General features: G+C 40.2%; 1 protein-coding gene across 1 annotated transcript; it reads left to right on the top strand.

The window, feature by feature from the left end:
- The first annotated feature begins 4 nt into the window (after positions 1-4).
- Positions 5-19,909, top strand: MPHOSPH10 (M-phase phosphoprotein 10). The gene is made up of 11 exons (XM_025437199.3): positions 5-460; positions 2,452-3,127; positions 3,716-3,861; positions 4,365-4,536; positions 6,559-6,700; positions 7,564-7,631; positions 9,664-9,801; positions 11,714-11,824; positions 17,885-17,992; positions 19,044-19,274; positions 19,664-19,909. Exons 1-11 carry the CDS (start codon positions 372-374, stop codon positions 19,811-19,813), a joined length of 2,031 nt encoding a protein of 676 aa, XP_025292984.1. The 5' UTR covers positions 5-371; the 3' UTR covers positions 19,814-19,909.
- The last annotated feature ends 242 nt before the right edge of the window (positions 19,910-20,151 follow it).

Genomic DNA, 20,151 nt, shown 5'->3' with positions numbered 1-20,151 from the left:
GCCGGGGGCGGGGCCTGAGAGCCTGGGGGCGCGGCGCGCGGTGCCGCCGAGGGGCTCGCTCTTGCCTGACGTGTCGAAGCCACCCAGTGCATCTGAAGCAGAAACGTAAACGAAGGACGCATCACCCCTGCGGGCCTTTCAGGAATACAAAACAGTAAGTTTGGAGAAAGTTCAAAGGCGCTAGAACTGACCTACGGCCCCGTGAAAGTTCTTGCGCTGCCATTGGCTCTGGCAGGGGGTGTGTCCGGAACCTGTGCGCCGCGGAACCTTCTCCTCCCCGGCCCAGGTTGCGCGGGGCGCGTTTTTGTGGCGCGGTTTCCGGTCGGACCTTTTCCTGTGCACGCGGCGCTGTGTCCCGAGCGCGGACAGCGATGGCCCCGCGGGTCTGGCGTCGACAGACCCTGGAGCGGTGCCTGAAGGAGGTCGGTAAAGCCACCGGCCAGCCAGAGTGCTTTCTCACGTAAGTGAACAGAGCCTGGGTTCGGGGGTGTCGCCCAGGTCTCACACGTGGGTGCCGACTGCTGGCCCTTTGCAAGTTCTGCAGTAGGGGGAAGATACAGGGAAGCCTACATCTGTTTCCCCCACATTCCAGATACTTTACGCTCCCTTGGCCCATCAAAACTTTTAAATTTTAAATGTTCAGTGCATGGGGCGCCTGGGTGGTTCAGTCTGTTGAGCGTCTGCCTTTAGCTCAGGTCATGATCCTGGAGTCCTGGGATCGAGTCCTGCATCGGGCTCTCCACAGGGAGCCTGCTTCTCCCTCTGCCTGTGTCTCTGTCTCTCTCTGTGTGTCTCTCATGAATAAATAAGCAAAATCTTAAAAAAAAAAAAAAAAGCTATATAGTGCAGATCTGTCGGCTGCATGCTAACAAAACTAGACTCGATTTTTAACTCCCAGAGGCTCCCCCTGGGACTTCGCACCGCTGCACTTCCCACAGAAGCGCACTAGGCCGGCTGATCTTCCAACATGCTCCCAAACCACTCAGTGCTTATTTATCATACTTTAGAGAAAGTATTAAATTTGCTGTTTACCTATCCTCCCCCCGCCCCACCCCGCTTCGATGAGCTTCTTGAGAATTAGGACTGTCTTTCATTTTTCTTCCCAACACAAGTTCCTTGTATTTCATTGAAGGACTTGATAAAGTAGGATCTATGAAAGTATGGCTCTTGGATTTGTATTTCACGCGTGACCTTTCCCTTGAGCTTCAAGCTCATAGTGGCAACAGCCATCTGCTCTCTCAGCATCTGAAATTTCTTATGTCTAAAAAGAAGCGGTTTTTTTTTTTTTTTTAGGGTTTTATTTATTCATGAGAGACACAGAGAGAGGGGCAGATACAGGCAGAGGGAGCAGCAGTCTCCATAGTGGGAGCCGGATTTAAGACTGCATCCCAAGACCCCAGGATCACGACCTGAGCCCAAGGCAGGCGCTCAACCACTGAGTCACCCAGGCAGACCAGAACTGTTGTTTCTGTTTACTCTGCTATGCTCTGCCTTCCCTGAAATTTTTCCCGCGTGCTCCCACCACCTGCCTTCCCTGAGTAAATGGCATCTCTGTTTTTTCAGTTCACACATATAATTACTTACTTGATATCTTCATTTTTCTCATTTCTACCATTAATTCGTCAGCAAATCCTGTCCTTCAAACTATAGTCTCAGTTTGACTGCTTCTTACTGCATCTGCATTTTTAACTCTCGCACAGTTCTTATCCTTTGCCTGGATGGCTGTGTCAGCCTTGTCACTGTGCTTTGATTCCTTTTCCTCCGTTGGCCATCTTTCCAAAGTGTAAATTAATATCATTTTGCTACTCTGCTTAAAATCTTCTGATGGCTTCTCTTTACACTTAAAACCGCAGACTCTATCTCTGAGCCCTGCCTTAATTCCGCTCCCATCTACCTCCCTGGCCTTCTGCCTCCTTCAACACACTTTAGCCACACTGGCATTTCTGTTCCTCAAACTCACCAAGCTCATTTCCATCTTAGGAAATTTGTTTTCAATGTTTTTCTGCTTGGAATATATGTTTCCAGATCTTTTAAAGACCATCTCCTTTCAGGTCTCATTTCAGATGTCATATCTTCAGAGAGGTTATTTTCTGAGCACTCTTGCCAAAACAAGTGTTAACCATTGGCTGAGCGAATGGAGTGGCATATAATATAGCAGAGTTGAGCATTTAAGGCTGAGATTCACTAAATATCTTTAGGCAAAGAGGTGCATAATAGTTTCCCTGCCTAAAATCTATACAGCAGATTTCACAGACACTTAGTTTATTATATTAATGTGGCTCTTTAGCAAGATAATATACTCTTCGGGGCCAGCTTCTATACTTAAAATTGACATTTCGTTCAAATTAGATTTTGCACAAGAGTCGGGGTTCTTTTTAATTCACAGTGCTGTGAAAGTATTGCCTGTAATTATAAATCTCTTTAAACTTTCTCCCTGTGCTCCCTTAATAGGATTCAAGATGAATTGGCATCAAACTTCACTTCATTAACAAAAGTACTTTATGATTTTAATAAAATATTAGAGAATGGCAGGATGCACGGAAGTCCGTTACAAAAACTGGTGATAGACAATTTTGATGATGAGCAGATTTGGCAACAACTAGAATTGCAAAATGAACCAATTTTACAGTACTTCCAGAATGCAGTTAGCAAAACCATTAAAGATGAAGACATCAGTCTTCTTCCAGAGATTGAAGAGCGAGAGTGTGAAGAGGATGGCTCAGAGGTGGAGTCTGATGGCCAGGAGGCCCTCAAACAAGATGTGGTGGAGGAGGAAGTGGCTGACCTGAGTGGTAATAATCCTAAAGGGGATGAGAGAGCTAAAAACTTGAGCAAAGTTGATCTGAGGAAAAGTCCAGTTTTCAGTGATGAAGATTCAGATCTTGATTTTGACATTAGCAAATTGGAGCAACAAAGCAAGGTGCCAGACAAAGTCCCTAGGAAACTAAGAGAGAAGTCGGTGGTAGATGATAAATTTTTCAAGCTATCTGAAATGGAGACCTTTTTAGAAAACATGGAAAAGGAAGAACAACAGAAAGATGATGAGGAAGAGGAAGATATTGATTTTTTTGAAGACATTAATTCTGATGAAGATGAAGGAGAACTGTTTGGAAGTCAAAAACCTAAGGTAAAGTTTTTGGGGGGAAGAGAGAAGGACTTTTTACCTCCTTAAAGTTAGATTTTGTTTTGTTTCTTTTTGTTTGTTTGTTTGTTTTTTGTGTGTTTTGTTTTGTTTCTTGAGAGGAGGTTTAAAATACCTCAAAACTCAACCAGAGCATGAGTGAAATATTTACATCAGTTGAGAACAATGGACTAGAAAAATTAAACCAAAGCTATCATTTCCTTATCACAGAATACTGTAGCATAAGAACCTTAATCACCCATGTTAGAGGTATTTAGAATTTCCCTCAAACATATTCTCACCAAACACTAAAAATAATAATAGGGAGAGGAAGACATTTGTATACTGTAGGCAGGGATATTTCAGAAATAATTATGGTTAAAAGCTTTAGCATTAGGAATACTGTGCTTTGTCTTAATTGGTTATAAATGAATCTATACTTTCTTCTAGTTTCTCATAGTCTAGTAGTTCTTAGGGCTTTATGATAAAGTTGTCAGTTGCCAGTTCCCTTTATGTAATATGCATACACATATATATGATTTAATGTCTTATTCTGTCCTTAATTGAAAACTTGAAACATCTTTTTTACTTTAGTCAGGTAAAAGTTCCAGAAACCTCAAATACAAAGACTTCTTTGATCCAGTTGAAAGTGATGAAGACCTAGCAAGTGTTCATGATGAACTGGGTTCAAATGAAGAAGAGGAAGAAATTGCTGATGAAGAAGAGAGCATTTCTGAAATGTGAGTATTTTGAATCCTTTACATTGAAGCTAGAGCCACCCAATATATGTGTGTACTCATAGTTGTCAAATATGTGTGTCTTAGGTAGTTATATTCTCTAAGATCAGATAGTCTCAAGATAGCCAGAAGAAAGTCTCTGAGTTTAAAAGAGGCATTCGAGATCACCTAGTGAAGGTAAATATCACTGGCAGTAGAAATCAGGCCTTTGTTACAAGGAGCTTTTGTTTGCTTTTTGTGCCACTAAAAATACCTTACTGTTACTTTTGTGGATACATTTATATTATAGATTGAGGAATAATTTACTTTCTATAATTATAGAAATAGCACACTCTTTGGTCTATTTCACCTAAATAATATCTTCTGTCCTTAATAACTGAATGACTTTGAAATTCTGACTATTTGCATTAGGTATATAAAATATCTTTAGTTACTAGAAAAACTGGTTTTTGTTTTCCTAATGAAAAATAGTGTATTATTCTTTCATATGTGTTTTGGTATTATAGGGATGAAGATAATGACCTTGAAGAAAGTGAAGACAGTAAACAACATAAAGAAACCTCAAAAAGAGTGACCTTTGCTTTGCCAAATGATGATGAAAGTGAGGATACAAGTATCTTAAATGTACAGAAAGATTCTGATGATGTTAAATCCTCTTTTGAAAAAAGACAGGAAAAGGTAATAATTAGAAATTTAAGGAATTTTTTTATATGCTTATCAAGACTGTGAGACTCACAGATAACTAATTTGCTCTGTAGTTCTTGGTGGAATGTGTAATTATCTTTTAAAAAACAAAACAAAAATCTTGCTGCTACTCTCTACTGGACACTGTATAGAGATGCCCATATGGAAGGTAGCTAATTTGTAAAAGTCAGTGCTGCATTTCCCAACCTGTGGCTTTCGATTTGTGTAAAAACCTGTTTTTCCTAATGTCCCTGGTTTCTTTATACCTAATGGCATGTTTTTCTTAATTAGCTGTCCTGTGAACCTCTCTTAGTAGCTTATGAGCTGCTTTGAGGTATTCTGTAGATGGCTCCACATAGTCTCAATTTTAATTAATGCCATCTCAAACACATCTTCTGAAGTTGATAAAAATTATTTCCTTGTGACATGATTTCGGACAAATGAAGTGTTATTTGCAAATAATAGATACAGCCTGGCTTCAATTATTTGCCTTTACTATTTAACCACCTTAAAATTATATCACACAATTAGGAATGAGAATAGGTAAATAATCAAATATATCAAGGATATCAATAGAATTACTAGAAAAAGAGAATCTCAGTTGAATTCATGATTGTCAGATTGTCCCCAGAAGAGAGAGAAAATTTGAAGGAGGGGGTAGAGAAACCTTGGGAAAGAAAAAAAGAAATTGTATTGAGTCAGTGTCCTTCCTTCCCTGTCTTCTCTAAAAAAATAAGAGAGGGACGCCTGGGTAGCTCAGCGGTTGAGTGTCTGCCTTGGGCTTAGGATGTGATCCTGGGTCCAGGGATTGAGTCCCACATCAGGTTCCCTGTGAGGTCCCTGCTTCTCCCTCTGTCTCTGCCTCTCTCTGTGTGTCTCTCATGAATCAATAAATAAAATCTTTAAGTTCTGTTTTACTGGGGAATTATATCAAACTTTCAAGAAATACATGATTGAATATTGTTTAATCAATTCCCACATAAAAAGAGTAAAGTAAGGCTTCCAAACATTTTTTCTTGTGAAGCTGTAATAACATGGTACCCAAACCTGACATTAAAACACTCACACAGTTTCTTTATGAATAGTGTTGTAAATATCCAAAATAACCGTGAAAGACTAACACCACCACAACCCAGTGGGCCTCATTGCCTTGATTTGGAATTAGAAAATCTATTAATGTAATTCTTGGTTGTAATAGAATAACAGAATGAGGAGAACAGAATAGGGAGAAAACCATATGGTTCTTTTAATATATGTCAGAAAGACATTTGATGAAATTCAGGATCCATTTCTAATTTTCACTTGTAGTAAAAGGTGCTGTCATGCTTCGTGGTAAAATTCTAGAAATATCCCTTTAAAATTAGAATAAGACTGTCCATAAAAAAAAAAAGAATAAGAATGTCCACTATTACTGTTACCACTGTTAGCTAATGTCCTTGTAGAAGTGTTAGTGCAACTACAAAAGAGAAAAATAAGTGGTAAAAACTGAAATGAGTGTTAAGATGAATTAAAAGTGATTAGGAAAAATCAGGGAATTCAGTAAGGCAGCTGAGAAGATTGGCATTCTGTACAATGTAAAGTCATAGATGTCTTTTAGTAGTTAGAGATAATTTGGATGGGGGGTGTGGGGTCAAAAGAGACTTCAGTTACTAACGTGCTAATAATTCATCTTGGAATGCTGTGATAATTAAAATTGATAGTGGCTTATAAGTAGATAAATCATTAGACTAGAATAGAGTCCAGAAATCTACCCAAATTCTTCTGGGGGAATTCAGTATATTATAAACATGGTATTTCAAATCAGAGAGGGAAAGAGGTCATCTGCAGCTACTCAGCCCACCTCAGGTGTCAGGAAGAGTAACTCAACTGTTGGCTTAGTAATAAAATGACAAGAACAAAACAAACATACTGAAGAATAATAGTGTTGTTTTTGTGCTTGTAAAGATGTTAGTTGCTTTTATTTAGCTATAAGCCTGATTTTCTTAAATGTGTAATAAGTTTTTATCTTTTTCTTAGATGAATGAAAAAATTGCGTCTTTAGAAAAAGAGTTGTTGGAAAAAAAACCTTGGCAGCTTCAAGGGGAAGTGACAGCTCAAAAGCGACCAGAGAACAGCCTTCTAGAGGAGACTCTGCACTTTGATCATGCAGTCCGCATGGGTATGTGAGCCCACTGGCTCCTGCAAGTGTGTTTCCATGCTTTTTTCTATGGTTCTATTTCATCGAAAAATTCAAAGTGATACTTATTTTCCCTTAACTTTTAATTTAAAAGCTTATAAACACATAGGAAAGTTGAAAAAATAGTACAACAAACATATATGCCATTCAGCTGGATTCACTGGTTAACATTTTTGCCATATTTGCGTTCCTTGCCTTATGTATGTGATTATGTGTACTTTTCTCCCTCTGAATCATTTGAAAGTAACATCAATATCATGACACTTCACTCATAAGTACTTTTACATGTATCTTTTAAGAAATAGGACATTCTCTTCCATAGGCATGATACTGTTAATTCACCCAGGAATTACTAATATACTAATGAGTGCCTAAAGTGTACCTAATATGTAATCCATAATCCATTCTGCTAGTGATCTGTGTGTGATGCCTGCTGTAATTGTCTACTGATTAAATTGTGTGCTCTAGACAGAAACCCTGTTTCATCTCATCAAATTCCCTCTTATACCTATGAAGTCAAAATGAGTTTCCATTTTATTCAGTTCCAGATAGAATAAAAAAGAGGGAGTACCCGGGTGCATGAAATAAAAGTATTAGCACTTATTACCAGATATTCTCTAGTTTTGTGTTTTTCAAACTAGAGGGGGCATCAGAAGGGCTACTTAAATACAGATTGGTAGCCCTCTCCCTCCACCTTTCTGATTTAAGAGATGTGGGATGGAGCCCAAGAATTCACATTTCTAACAAGTTCCCAGGTGTTGATGGTGCTGGTTTAAGGAACACCCTTTGAGAAGGACTGGTCTAGTTTATAACTACCTAATGAGTACATGTTACATTTCTTTTAGCACCTGTGATCACAGAAGAAACCACCCTTCAACTGGAAGATATTATTAAGCAGAGGATAAGAGATCAGGTCAGTAAGAATGATATTTAATTTAAAATTCACTGAAATTTTTAGAAATACTATGAGACTATTTTGGGAGTAGTACCAACACTCTGTTTTCATAGGAATTTTGTTTGTATCAATTCTTCACTCGAAGCCCTAAATCTACTCTGAAGTTTACTAAGTCTATACTATCCTTATCTTTTGTTGTGTGAGACATTGCCTTTCTCTAGTGCTCTGGAAAGACAGGCAGTTGTGCCTGACAAATGGGTAGCCAGAGCCATTGCCGGTCTTCCTTGCACCTTGTTCATCTGTCCGGTGGTGCTGAGTGATGCTGGTGGAGGGTAAACAGATATGGTGACTGATTCTGACCTGATGCGGTCATACATGGGACCCCTCATGTAGGCATAGTATCTGCCGGGATAAAAGATTTTTTTTTTCAAATCTTAAAAACCTAGCAAAGTTTTTGTTTAAGAATTGATCTTAGATTCCTAGAGCAATCACTTAAAAAGTATAGAAAGAGGGGCATCTGGGTGACTCAGTCGGTTAAACATTTGCCTTCAGCTCAGGTCATGGTCTCGGTCCTGGGATCAAGCCCCACGTGGGGCTCTCTGCTAAGCAGAGCCTGCTTCTCTCTCTCCCTCCCTCCACCTTCTTGTGCATTCTCTTTCTCTGTCAAATAAATAAATAAAATCTTTAAAAAAAAAAAAAAGTGTAAAAAGACAATAAAAAACACAATTGATACATTAAAATTAAATACTGAAAAGTGTTTCAGTAACCCAGGTTGGGAAAGGAAAGGATGCACACGATGATGGAGGCTGAGAAATCCTATGCTTTGCTGTCTGTAAGCAGAAAACCAGAAGTGTTATGTCCCAAATTCTGAGAACCAGGGAAGCTAATAATATAAGTTCCAGTCTAAGTCCAAGGCCCAAAAACCAGAAGCATTAATGTCCAGGGGCAGGAGAAGATGGATGTCCAAGCTCAAGCAGATAGCAGATTCACCCTCCCTTCACCTTTTTGTTCTGTTTGGGCCCTGGTGGATTGAATGATGTCCACCTGCATTAGTGAAGGCATCTTCTTTACTCAGTCTACTAATTCAAATACTGATCTCTTCCAGAGACATCAGCACAGACTCAGATATAATGTTTTACCATCTATCTGAGCATCCCTTCACCCAAATTGACACTTGAAATTAACCATCACAATGGGCAACTGGGAATGAACCCTGCTGGGGACCCCTGAGGATCTGTGTAGAATTTGTCTCAGATTTATCCCACCAGGGATTGATCTGCTGGAATATTTATCAGTCCTTAACTGGTTGAGAACTGCCTCTGGCATGTTAAGTCCTAGACACTTTAGAGCTGCCTGGAACATAGGTAGGCAAGATCCCTTGGCATTCCAGAAAACCTGCAGGATAAGAAGCAGAGTCCCAGCTTGAGATGGGAAGCTGTCAGTATGTACAGATACTGTCTACCTGAAGCTAGGGGTGAGCTAAGAGATGGGTCAGGGAATATGAAAAATGGCATTTACACGGTCCGCTGCACAGGTGTTCAATAAATATCCTATGGAAAAAAAGAATTGATCTTATTTTATAAACTTAAAATAAAACTGGGTGTATGACAGGTACAATAAGGCATGGTACAATTAAAGCATGTATAATGTTTGCTTGAAATAGGAAGAATTTGAAGGGTGAGTACTATATGTGGAGTGTCCTTAAATTTGAAGTCAACAAGACAAGCTCAGGTGTTGACTTTTAAACAACATGATAGGGAAATGAGGAATTAAAGTTGGTAACGAGGTGAAAAATGCATTTAAAACAACAAAAAGAAAAAAAATAAAAATAAAACAACAAAAAGGAAACTTATGTAACATCCCTTTGGTTTTTGTAATACTTATTTTTTGTGACTTGAATATCATTTCACAGGCTGAAATTAATTACTTTTTGCTATAATTTGCTTGCTCTAGACTGACCATAAATATTCCAGAAGAAGAGTCTGAGATGAGTCTAGAATGAAATGATGGATTTTATTAATTTATGTTCCTTCTGCCTTTCATATTGCAGGCTTGGGATGATGTAGTACGTAAAGAAAAACCTAAAGAGGATGCATATGAATATAAAAAACGTTTAACGTTAGACCATGAGAAGAGCAAATTGAGCCTTGCTGAAATTTATGAGCAGGAATACATCAAACTCAACCAGGTAAGGAAGCCTGGAAGGCAAAGCCATTGTTACTTAAAAAAAGAAGTGGAGAACCAGCTCTGCTGGTTGAATGAATTAAGTTCCAATTTCACCCTGGCTGAAATTCATGAAAGGAATCTTGAGCTCTTGGCTCACCTTATTTAAATGTGAGACAGAGTATGTTAGGAATAGAGGGGTTATAATACTACCACTGAATGTGAGGGGGGTAGGGGAGCTTGTATTGCATTTAGTTATTAGTCACCTAATTGTTCCACAGCTAATTACTAACTTTTCACCAATTATAGTAGCCCTACAATTTAAAAATCAGTTCTCATTCATACTGTAAAAGTTACAGATAGAACATATCTGTGAATTCATTCAGATTTTTAGGTCATGGGTTATTTGGTTTTTGATTCTTATTTCTTTTCAGTTAGATTCTTAAAAGAACTACCTGGCTAAGTAGGACAGAGCCTTATTTCCCATAATACTATATTACCAATATAGTGATGGAATTATTCCTTCACATTTGATTTATTGAGAATGTGGTCAATACGTGCTTGGGGAGGAGAGAGTATTTTATTTGCAAAAGCCATTTAAGATTTCTGCCAGATTTGTTTAATTAACGTCACATTAGCAGCAATAGTCATCAGTGCCCTCAATGCCACTGTTAAGTTGAAGATTTGGAAAGATTTGAATTAATTCTTCCTGGCGGTTTTGCATCCCAGAGTGCTAGTTGAAGGAACATGTTACTGAACATTGCCTGGCATGAGAGGATTTAGTAAACACAGAAAGTATTTTGTAACCATGAGAGTTAAAAATTAAATATGTAATGCGACAGCTGTACCAGCTCTGTAAATGATAGTTATATTTATGTCTTAGAATTCATCAGCCAGTTCTCAAGTTTTTGAGTATGGACTTAATTTAGGCTGATTCTAGACCCATTCCATTAAGAGTTTGGGGATGATGAGTATTTTCCAGAGTTTGGTATCCATCCTGGAGGTGATAAGCAAGGTGATGTACACAGCACATGAATGAACTTCTTGTTGTTTATGTATGATTTCACAGCCATTATTCTCTGGGCTGAGGTAAACAACGTGTTTAAGATTTTTTTTTTAAATGAATTAAGTTAAAATAAAGAAGCAGTGGCAAGTGCTTAGATGTGGCTGAAGGTGGGCTTTGATAACAGAAATTGGAAACAGACCTTGATGCGTCTCAGGCATTAAGGTTGTTGAGGCAAAGAGCCAGTTGCTTCCCTGTTTTGGTGTGTATTGTTTTGTTTTGTTATGCCTTAATAAAAAAGCAAATAAAAACGGTCTTAGCCTTTTAGAATAAATATTACGGGCAGAGGGAAAAGGGGATTGTGAGCGTTTGGGCTGTTTTTACCTTTTGGTTGCCGGGAATAGTGCTGCTCTGAATAGATGTTTACATGTATTTGTTTGAGAACCTCTTTCTACATTCTCTCAGGTATTTATCTAAGGATGGAATTGCAGGGTCATATAGCAATTCTCCGTTTAACTTTTTGAGGAGCTCTCTCATTCATCTCTATTGTGACTGCACCATTTTACATCATTACCAGCACTGCACAACGATTCTAATTCCTCAGCACCTAATACTTGTTACCTAGCTCCCCTTTATTTTAATGATAGCCATCCTCATGGGAGTGGCTTAGTTCTTGATAGAAATCAGTACCAAGGGAATTATAAGTTCTAAATCATAGAGGTAGGGGTTGCTGCAGCTCCTAAAGTGCACGTCACACTTCTTCTTTGGTGCTGGCACCATCATGGTATTGATAATTTTAAATCTGCCTTGTAATGTGTCTTTGGAGCTGAAGCCTTGGTGTTGAGAAATGGGCTATACCTTATTGACTCTTGTGTTTTGTCCTGTGATGTGTATTAAGCTGCTCAGTCTGATGTTGCTGAACTTATTTTCTAAGCAAAAAACAGCAGAAGAAGAAAATCCAGAGCACAAAGAAATTCAGAAGATGATGGATTCTCTCTTCTTAAAATTGGATGCCCTCTCAAACTTTCACTTCATCCCTAAACCAGTAAGTGTGTTAACATTTCATTGTGTGGTCAGAGCAGATGTGACCTTAATTCCTCTGAGCTTTTGTGAAGCTAACTCTTTATTTGGTTTTAGGATACAAACCTGTAGGAATTCCTTATAAATTACATGCAGGGCCTCTCTTGAGGATGGTTCACATCTAGTCCTAGACAAGTCTGGCTTTGTCTGCTGATCCAGCCTGATCTCCAAATGGGCCCTTCCCAGGCCTCAAGTCTTAGCCACAGGGTCTCTTCATTTCTTACTCTTTCTTTTTTTTTTTTTTTTTTTTCTTACTCTTTCTTATTGTTCAGCCTTCTGTTTTATTTCCATCCTGCAGTTGGTTTGGAGACCTGTGGTGTCTGTACCTGATATTTTTTGGATACCTGCTCTGTGCCATATTAAGTCCTTTATGTACATTAACCCCTCTTCCCCAGTTTGATTAAGACAGATCTGTAACACTGTAAGTTTAAGATGTACAACAGTGGTTTGATACATAGGTTCCCCCACATTCGGAAAGCACATGAAGCCTTTTGCAAGACTAAATGGGGTAAAGCAAAGAAGCAATTACCATTCATTCAATGGAAAATTTTTTGAGCATTTTAGACCCCAAAAATAATCTGTTGTAGGCTTTTCTGATACTTCAGGACCAATCTTGTAATGGATGCGCAAATAAATTGAGATAAAGCACAGATGCTCACAGACATAGTTTAAAGCTCTGGTGACTTAATGCTGAGATACCAAGTGTAGTTCCTGAGGAAGGAGCTGGGCAGAGCTGCTTGCTGCAGAACAGATGCTGAATGCTATTTTTGTTTTCCCTTTTTTTAAAAAATAAAAGTGAAAAATGTTTTCAGATCTCTTTCACTTAGCAAGAGCAGATACTAATGTAGGTATTTTAGAGTGACCTAGCATAAACTTTTGAAAGGTGTGGCATACCTGCATGAATATATTGAGGAATGATTATTACCACGGTAAGTTTAGTTAATATCCATCACTCTATATAGTTGCAGTTTTCTTCCTTATGATGAGAGCTTTTAAGATCTACTTTCTTAGCAACTTTGAAATATAAAATACTGTTAACAGTAGTTACCCTGCTGTATATTAGATGCCTAGAACTTACAACTGGTAGTTTGTACTTGGACTTGACATCCACCTGTTTTCTATCAGTTGGGTTGTTTTAGATACATCTGAGATTGTTACTAAGAGTTAGATGGAAAAGGAACGAAGCTACCATTATTTCTCTGCCCCAGTAAAGAATTACAGGACAGAAAAATGAAAGCAAAGCAAAGTTTTATTAAATACCCTCCAAGGGAGGAGTGAGCCAGCCAAGAGAGACAATGCCCCAGAAACTGGTGCATGGGGGCGTGGGCTTATATTAGTTTTTCCTTTTGGGTGGGTCCTAGGGTGGCAACATTTGAGTGACAGGCCTGGATTATATTAGCCAAGTACTCATGTTCTTTCCCAAGATGTATTCTGAATGCCTGCAAGAGTGGGAAACTGCAACATTATTTCTGTTATAGAGACAGAAGGACAAATGGCTGCTTTCTGCAGAAGTGCAGTAAGTGCAACAAACTTAACTCTTCCTCTGCTGGGATGTTGCAGCCCCAGACCTACTGCTTGATGGGTGGAATGTAGTGGTCCCTGGGTGGGGCTCTCTGGCAGGATATCTAAGGTCCATTCTCCTGTCGCTCATGCCTAGTTTCCTGCCTAACAGGATCGTACGGTATTTATCTTTCTCTGTTGACTTCCTCCCTCAGCATAATGGCCTTAGGGTACATCAGTGTTGTCACAAATGGCAGGATTTACTTCTTTTTATGACTAAATAGTATTTCACTCTGTATTTATTCATTCATCTGTTGATGAACACTTATATTGTTTCTATGACGTGGCTATAGTAAATAATACTGCAGTGAACACGGGGGTTCAGATACTTCTTTGAGCCAGACATGGGCACCAGCTTGGCTCTACAGATGGGTGAGGTTGCTGGCCAGGATCTCTCCTTGGGCACTGCTGTGAGGAGGAATGTGGTCTGCCAAGGTCCAGGTACTGTTGCTATAAGCCCTGCCCTTGCTCTCCATCCCAGTCTGAACCCCAGTGATCAAGCCTCATATTTTCCCTCCCTGATCCTCCTGACACAGACACAATTGGGCCTGCCCAGAAGCATCCTGCAGTGCTGGGAAGCTGAAAGGCCACCTTGGGTTCTGTTCCACTGGAGAAGGCATAGGCCAGGTCTCATTCTCAATGGGGCACTGTTCTGGCCTGGGATGATATGGTGAGAGTGTAGCCTCTCCTGTACTTCGAATGTGGTCCAGAGGGTTGCTTCAGCATCATCCTCAGGTTCTGGGATTTTCACAGTGCTCTCTTGTCTGTGGATAGTTGCTAGTTCAGATTGACCAGGGTTGCCATCTTGATGATGGCAGTGCTCCTGCCCATTAACTCTTAATCCACAAAACACTAAGGCAGATACTACTCTTTCTGTTTTGCAGATGAGGAAACCAAAGCTTATTAGGAGGTTAGGAGGGTTGGATTTAACTGGGTCCATGTTCTTCCATTGCATCCTGTTCTCTACTAGGCCCAGACCTCCAGTGATCAGTCTGTTTGACTCCCACCATGCTTGGCTCAGTGCCTTTCTACTTTTTAGAGCTTCTTTTCCATCTCACTACCCTCTGTGAGCTCATAAAACATGCCGACCAGTCCTTTTGGTACTTGCTCACCTATTACCTCCTTGTGTCCCTCATGTTCTCTGGAAACAACCTGTCATGAATCTCAAGGACTAGTCTAGAAGTCAGAAAGCTGAGTCAGATTCTGCCCCTAACAAGCTTTCTGAATTAGGCAAATTGCTTCACCTTTCAGCTATACAGAAGAGTTAATCACCCAAATCCTTCTGGTTCTTTGATGGTTGGGTGTTTTGTCTTCTCAGAGAATCCGCATTTCTCACCTTTGTGTGTGTGTGTGTGTGTTTGGTTAATCAGATGTATTTTACATGACACTGAGTTTTTGGTGATAGAAGTTGTCTTTGGATACCAAAGTGCCTAGTATGGGCCGTGTAATAGAAGAAAAGAGGAATTCTTAACCCCTCTTGGCCAGCAGCTCTTGCTCTGAAAAAGTTACTGATGCGAAGAACATGATTCCTTCCTGTGCCTTACAAGGCCCCACGTGATCTGGCTCCCTCTTACCTCTCTGGTCTCCATAGCTTCCTGTCCCCCAGCCACACAGGTGGCCTGCCAGTGCCCTCAGTGGTAGAGTGCCTCCTTCCACATACCTTCCTGCCAGCCTCTCCTCTACCTGCTAGGCTGTATGTACTTCCTTCTTTCCGTGGCTGTCTCCTTCTTATCTCTGGGGTGTCAGGCTGAGTGCTATCTTCTCTTTCCTGCATTCATTTCCCTCACAGCACCATGATTGCCATTGCTCAATTGTCAATCATTCCCTACTCATTTTTTTTTAATATTTTATTTATTTATTCATGAGAGACACAGAGAGAGAAGCAGAGACATAGGCAGAGGGAGAAACAGACTCCATGCAGGGAGCCTGATTCAGGACTCGATCCCAGGACTCCAGGATCATGCCCTGAACCAAAGGCAGATGCTCAGCCGCTGAGCCACCTAGCTGTCCCATCATTTCCAAGCCAGCATAAATGTATTTTGTCACACTAGCATGGAACTTGGCATGGGGAAGTATTCAGACCTTCCTTAGAACCTTGGGAATTGAAGAAGGAGGAATGTATTTAAGTCTACAAGCCCCAGTTTAAAAAGCCTTCCTTAGTCCTCTTTTAGAAACGTAGAATTTTCAGTGTAAGTTCCCCTTAATAATGAACTTTCTTTTATTTTTAGTTTGGTATTTCACAAGTCCTGCTTCACAAAACCTTGTTGATCAGTCATCATTTTTTTGTTTCATTTTTTTCTGGTCTGTCTTGCATTTTTTCTGTATTTCTCTTTAAATTGGTAGAATGGAACACAGTGTTCCTAATAAGTGAACAGTGGAAGAAATTATTTCTTTCACACTCTGACATTTTTTTTTGTTAGAATCCAAGATCCTTTTGTGCGTATGGATTATTTTCATTCTTTCTAAAATTTCCTGGGACACACATCTGCCTGGTTAACTGGAATATGGCCAAGAGTAGGGTAAGGAAAAGGGTGTGCGAAGAAATCAGTGACACTGCAGTAGAGCTCCTCTCTTCTCAGTCTCATGTTTTCTCCACGGCACCTGCTGTGTCCCACACTTCTGTCTTTTATTCTCTAGCCGACAGAGTCCCCATTCGTGTCCCCTGGTGTTCTCAGAGATGTGCGGGAATTAGAGGTAAAGAGCATTAGTGTAGGTGTTAGGTAGATAATCACTAGTGTTCTGCTATTACCAAGGTCAGTATGAAGCCTGTTCTAATTTCTGTCTTTTCCTGGACAGTTCTTCCAAAAAAAAGACTCTTCAGTTAACATTGCATTTCATAAAATTTCCCCTTTTTATAATTAATAGGTTTGATTTATTTCAGTACTATTCTAGTTTTCCAGAGCAGCTCTGTATCATTTTTCTGTTTACAAAGCTATGTTTTCAGGAACTGGCAGATGAGAAAATTTGTTTTAAGTAGTCTATTTTGACTCTTATTGTGATAAGCATTTTTATTTGTATCTCTTTCTGTATATTTCTTTTTTTTTTATATAAAAGAGTTATTTATTTATTTATTCATGAGACACAGAGAGAGAGAGAGAGAGGCAGAGACACAGGCTGAGGAAGAAGCAGGCTCCCCACAGGGAACCTGATGTGAGACTTGATCTCAGATCCCAGGATCATGCCCTGAGCAGAAGGGAGACGCTCAACTGCTGAGCCACCCAGACGTCCCTCTTTTTATATATTTCTTAAAGCCTTTTTTCCATAACCACAGATAGGATAATATTCACAAAAATCAGTAGATTCTTTGTAACATTAGATAGGATTGTTTGAAATGTCCACATCCGTGGCAGATGGGAATAGTTCAGTAATAGGTAAGAGAACTGGTGTTTCAATATGGCATAAATGTCCTGCAAAAGTGTAGAGTAAGTGTTCTTGGTGCAGCAGTGAGTCAGAGAAGACCTAAAGTACTCAGATATCAAAAGATTCCTCAACCAGCTCATGCTGCCCGTCAACACTGCCGTCATTCCACTTCCGACTTTTGCTGTTAGCCATCTCACATTTTAAATAATGTCCATGAAATATTTTATTTTTTTTAAACCTACGAGAGCCTTTTTTTTAAAATTATTTCTTTAACTGTGAGTGAGGGGTGGAGGGGCAGAGGGAGAGAATCTTCAAGCAGACTCCCTGTGGAGCAAGGAGCTTGATCCAGGGCTTGATCTCATGACTCGAGGTCATGATCAGAGCTAAAACCAAGAGTCAGACTTTAAACTGACTGAACCATCCAGGACCCTCTCCATAAAGTATTTTGTATATTATGCCTTAAATTAATGTGTTCATACCTTAACAATAGAGAACAAACAGGGTTGCTGGAGGGGTGGGGGGTGGGCTGAATGGGTGAGGACGATTAAGGAGTGTACTTGTGATGAGCACTGAGTGTTGTATGTAAGTGATGAACTACTAAATAAAAAATAATAAAGTAGGGGGATCCCTGGGTGGCGCAGCGGTTTGGCGCCTGCCTTTGGCCCAGGGCGCGATCCTGGAGACCCGGGATCGAATCCCATGTCGGGCTCCCGGTGCATGGAGCCTGCTTCTCCCTCTGCCTGTGTCTCTGCCTCTCTCTCTCTCTCTCTGTGACTATCACAAATAAATAAAAATTAAAAAAAAAAATAATAATAATAATAAAATAAATTTTAAAGGATGTTTAAAAAAATAATAGGTTCACAATGTAAATATTTTATGTCAGGACTATTTCTGACTTGTCTTGGGGTGCCTGGGTGAGTCAGTTGGTTAAGTGGCTGCCTTTGGCTCAGGTCATGATCCCAGGGTCCTGAGATCGAACCCTGCACTGGGCTCCCTTCCAGGGAGCCTGTTTCTACCTCTTCTTTCTGCTCCTGCTCTCTGTCTCTCGCAAATAAATAAAATCATTAAAATATATAAATAAATAAATGTGTTGTCATTTTTCTAGCCTGTTCCAGAGATTAAAGTTGTGTCAAATCTGCCAGCCTTAACCATGGAGGAGGTAGCCCCAGTGAGCGTAAGTGATGCAGCTCTCCTGGCCCCAGAGGAAGTCAAGGTAAGAAGCCAGTGTCGAAATCTTTCGTTTATTTTTTTAAAAGTTAGTTTATAGCTAGATCTCTCCTCAACGTCTTTATCCTAGAGTTTGTAGTTTTTATTTTAATGGATCAGCAGTTTCTAAGTATAATCAAACTAATAGTATTACATGGTATTCAAACATTAGTCTTCTGTAAGCAAATATTATGAGTTATGAGAATTATTGTAAAAACTGCTTGTAATATCTGATGTCTGTGTCTTGTTATAATCCAATTTGAATACTAGCAGTGATGTTAGGTTTAAAATTAATGGTTCATGTTGCTCATATACCAGTAATCCTTTAATATCAGCATTTTCCTCCATTGTTGTATTCATTTAGTGCTCATCAATAATCAAATTGGTGTCTAGAATAGAACATTTGGGTTATTAGAAGAAGTTAGACATACCAAATGTACACAGTCCCTGCCTCACGAACATTGAAGCTCATGCATTACACAGGAATGATTTCTGCCGGGTGTCATCTTTCCAGCTGGCCTAGCAGCGCGGCTCTTTGTCCCTCCACACTTGCCTTGCTGCACCCACTCCCACCTCTTCAAAACCTCTGCTACCTCTACAGGTGACAGCCCTGGCAGGATAGGCTGGCAGCTGGGGAGGAAAGAGGACATTGATCCTCACTGGATAGATGTTTCCCTTCTGTTTCTGTAAAACCCTCCTGCCACCCAGTGGCTGTCCTCAGCAGCTTAGTGCCAAGGTAGTCCCAGAAGCCCATCTGAAGTCCTTAGTGCTGGAGGGGGCTTGCTTCTGGGGCCATCAGCTTGATACCCCAGCTTTCCAGGCCACCTCTGCAATGTGCTTTGGGGGCTGAACTGCCACTATGAGAATCTGCTTGTCAAAGAGTGCATCCCAGGTCTTACAGAGCTGAGCTCCCTAAGCTCTTTGGAGTGCAGGTGGGTACTGCATCCTCCTGGTGGTGGGGACACACCATTCGCCGTGCTCCGTGGAACTGCTGGTCTTTTAACTTCTGAATCGTGTGAAGTTAGATTAACTATTATGCTGGGGGTTATTTTTAACAGGAAAAAAATAAAGCTGGAGATGTAAAAACAGCTGCTGAGAAAACCGCCACAGACAAGAAACGAGAACGGAGGAAAAAGAAATATCAAAAGCATATGAAACTGAAGGAGAAGGAAAAGCGGAGAAAACTGCTTGAAAAGAACAACCCAGACCAAGCGGGAAAATACACAAAGGCAGTAGCTTCAGAGAAGTTAAAACAGCTGACCAAAACAGGCAAAGCTTCGCTGCTAAAGGTAAGGATGCAGGAAAGAAATCTGCTGAAGGGGGCCTTCATGGGGACGGCGGTTGAATCAGTGCGTGACATCCACTCCACTGTGTGTCAGCCTGCTGATGCCGCCTGCCTGCCACCTGCCTGCCCAGCAAGAGGCTTCTGGCCCCTGGCTGGATAACAGCCAGAAACTCTTGGCCCTCATAGCTCCTGGGGCCTGGCAGCAGTTGTCTTCCACTCCCTCCTGCCTTAAATTACAAGAACATTGCAACCACATAGAATGCATGTGATACGTCTGTGCTAACTGGTGTGATTTTTTCATAATTCTCAGTTTTTGGAAATTTATACTTTTGTACATTGTTGTAATCATAAGCACATTTTATAGCATGAGTGTGTTATTATTTTTAATTGCAGGATGAAGGTAAAGACAAAGCCTTAAAGTCATCTCAAGCATTCTTTTCTAAATTACAAGATCAAGTAAAAATGCAAATCACTGACGCAAAGAAAACAGAAAAGAAAAAGAAGAAAAGACAGGATATTTCTGTTCATAAATTAAAGCTGTAATATATTTTGAATATAATGTAAATATTAACGTGTAAGTTTATATTCTGTCATTGTTCTCTTTTATAATAAAATTTTTGAGAATTTTTTTTGCATAGACAGCAGATATTTGACAATTTCTCATTTTGAAAAGACAAACTCCAGACTGACGTTGGAAAGCCCTGAGTTGCTTCCTCTGGGTGTGAAGCTGGACTGAGCTCCCACGGCCCTTTCCACACGGAGTCCTCGCTGGGGTCTAGGTGAAGGCCAGTGAGCAGGAGCCAGGCTGCAGGCTGACCAGGGCACAGGAGCCAGCCATCCCCGTCACAAGCAGCTGTCCACGGCAGAGGTCCTCACTCTTT

The sequence above is a fragment of the Canis lupus genome, chromosome 3, assembly GCF_003254725.2.
Source record: "Canis lupus dingo isolate Sandy chromosome 3, ASM325472v2, whole genome shotgun sequence".
NCBI classification, from domain to species: Eukaryota; Metazoa; Chordata; class Mammalia; order Carnivora; family Canidae; genus Canis; species Canis lupus.
Note: the sequence above shows the minus strand (reverse complement) of the source record. Positions and strands in the feature narration are given on the sequence as shown.

What these genes read in the sequence shown, in the direction of transcription:
- MPHOSPH10 (XM_025437199.3), top strand. Translation starts at nt 372, where the DNA reads ATGGCCCCGCGGGTCTGGCGTCGACAGACCCTGGAGCGGTGCCTGAAG. An exon ending in GAAGAGAGCATTTCTGAAAT is followed by an intron (nt 3,862 to 4,364) that starts GTGAGTATTTTG and finishes TTGGTATTATAG; the next exon opens with GGATGAAGATAATGACCTTG. An exon ending in TTGAAAAAAGACAGGAAAAG is followed by an intron (nt 4,537 to 6,558) that starts GTAATAATTAGA and finishes TCTTTTTCTTAG; the next exon opens with ATGAATGAAAAAATTGCGTC.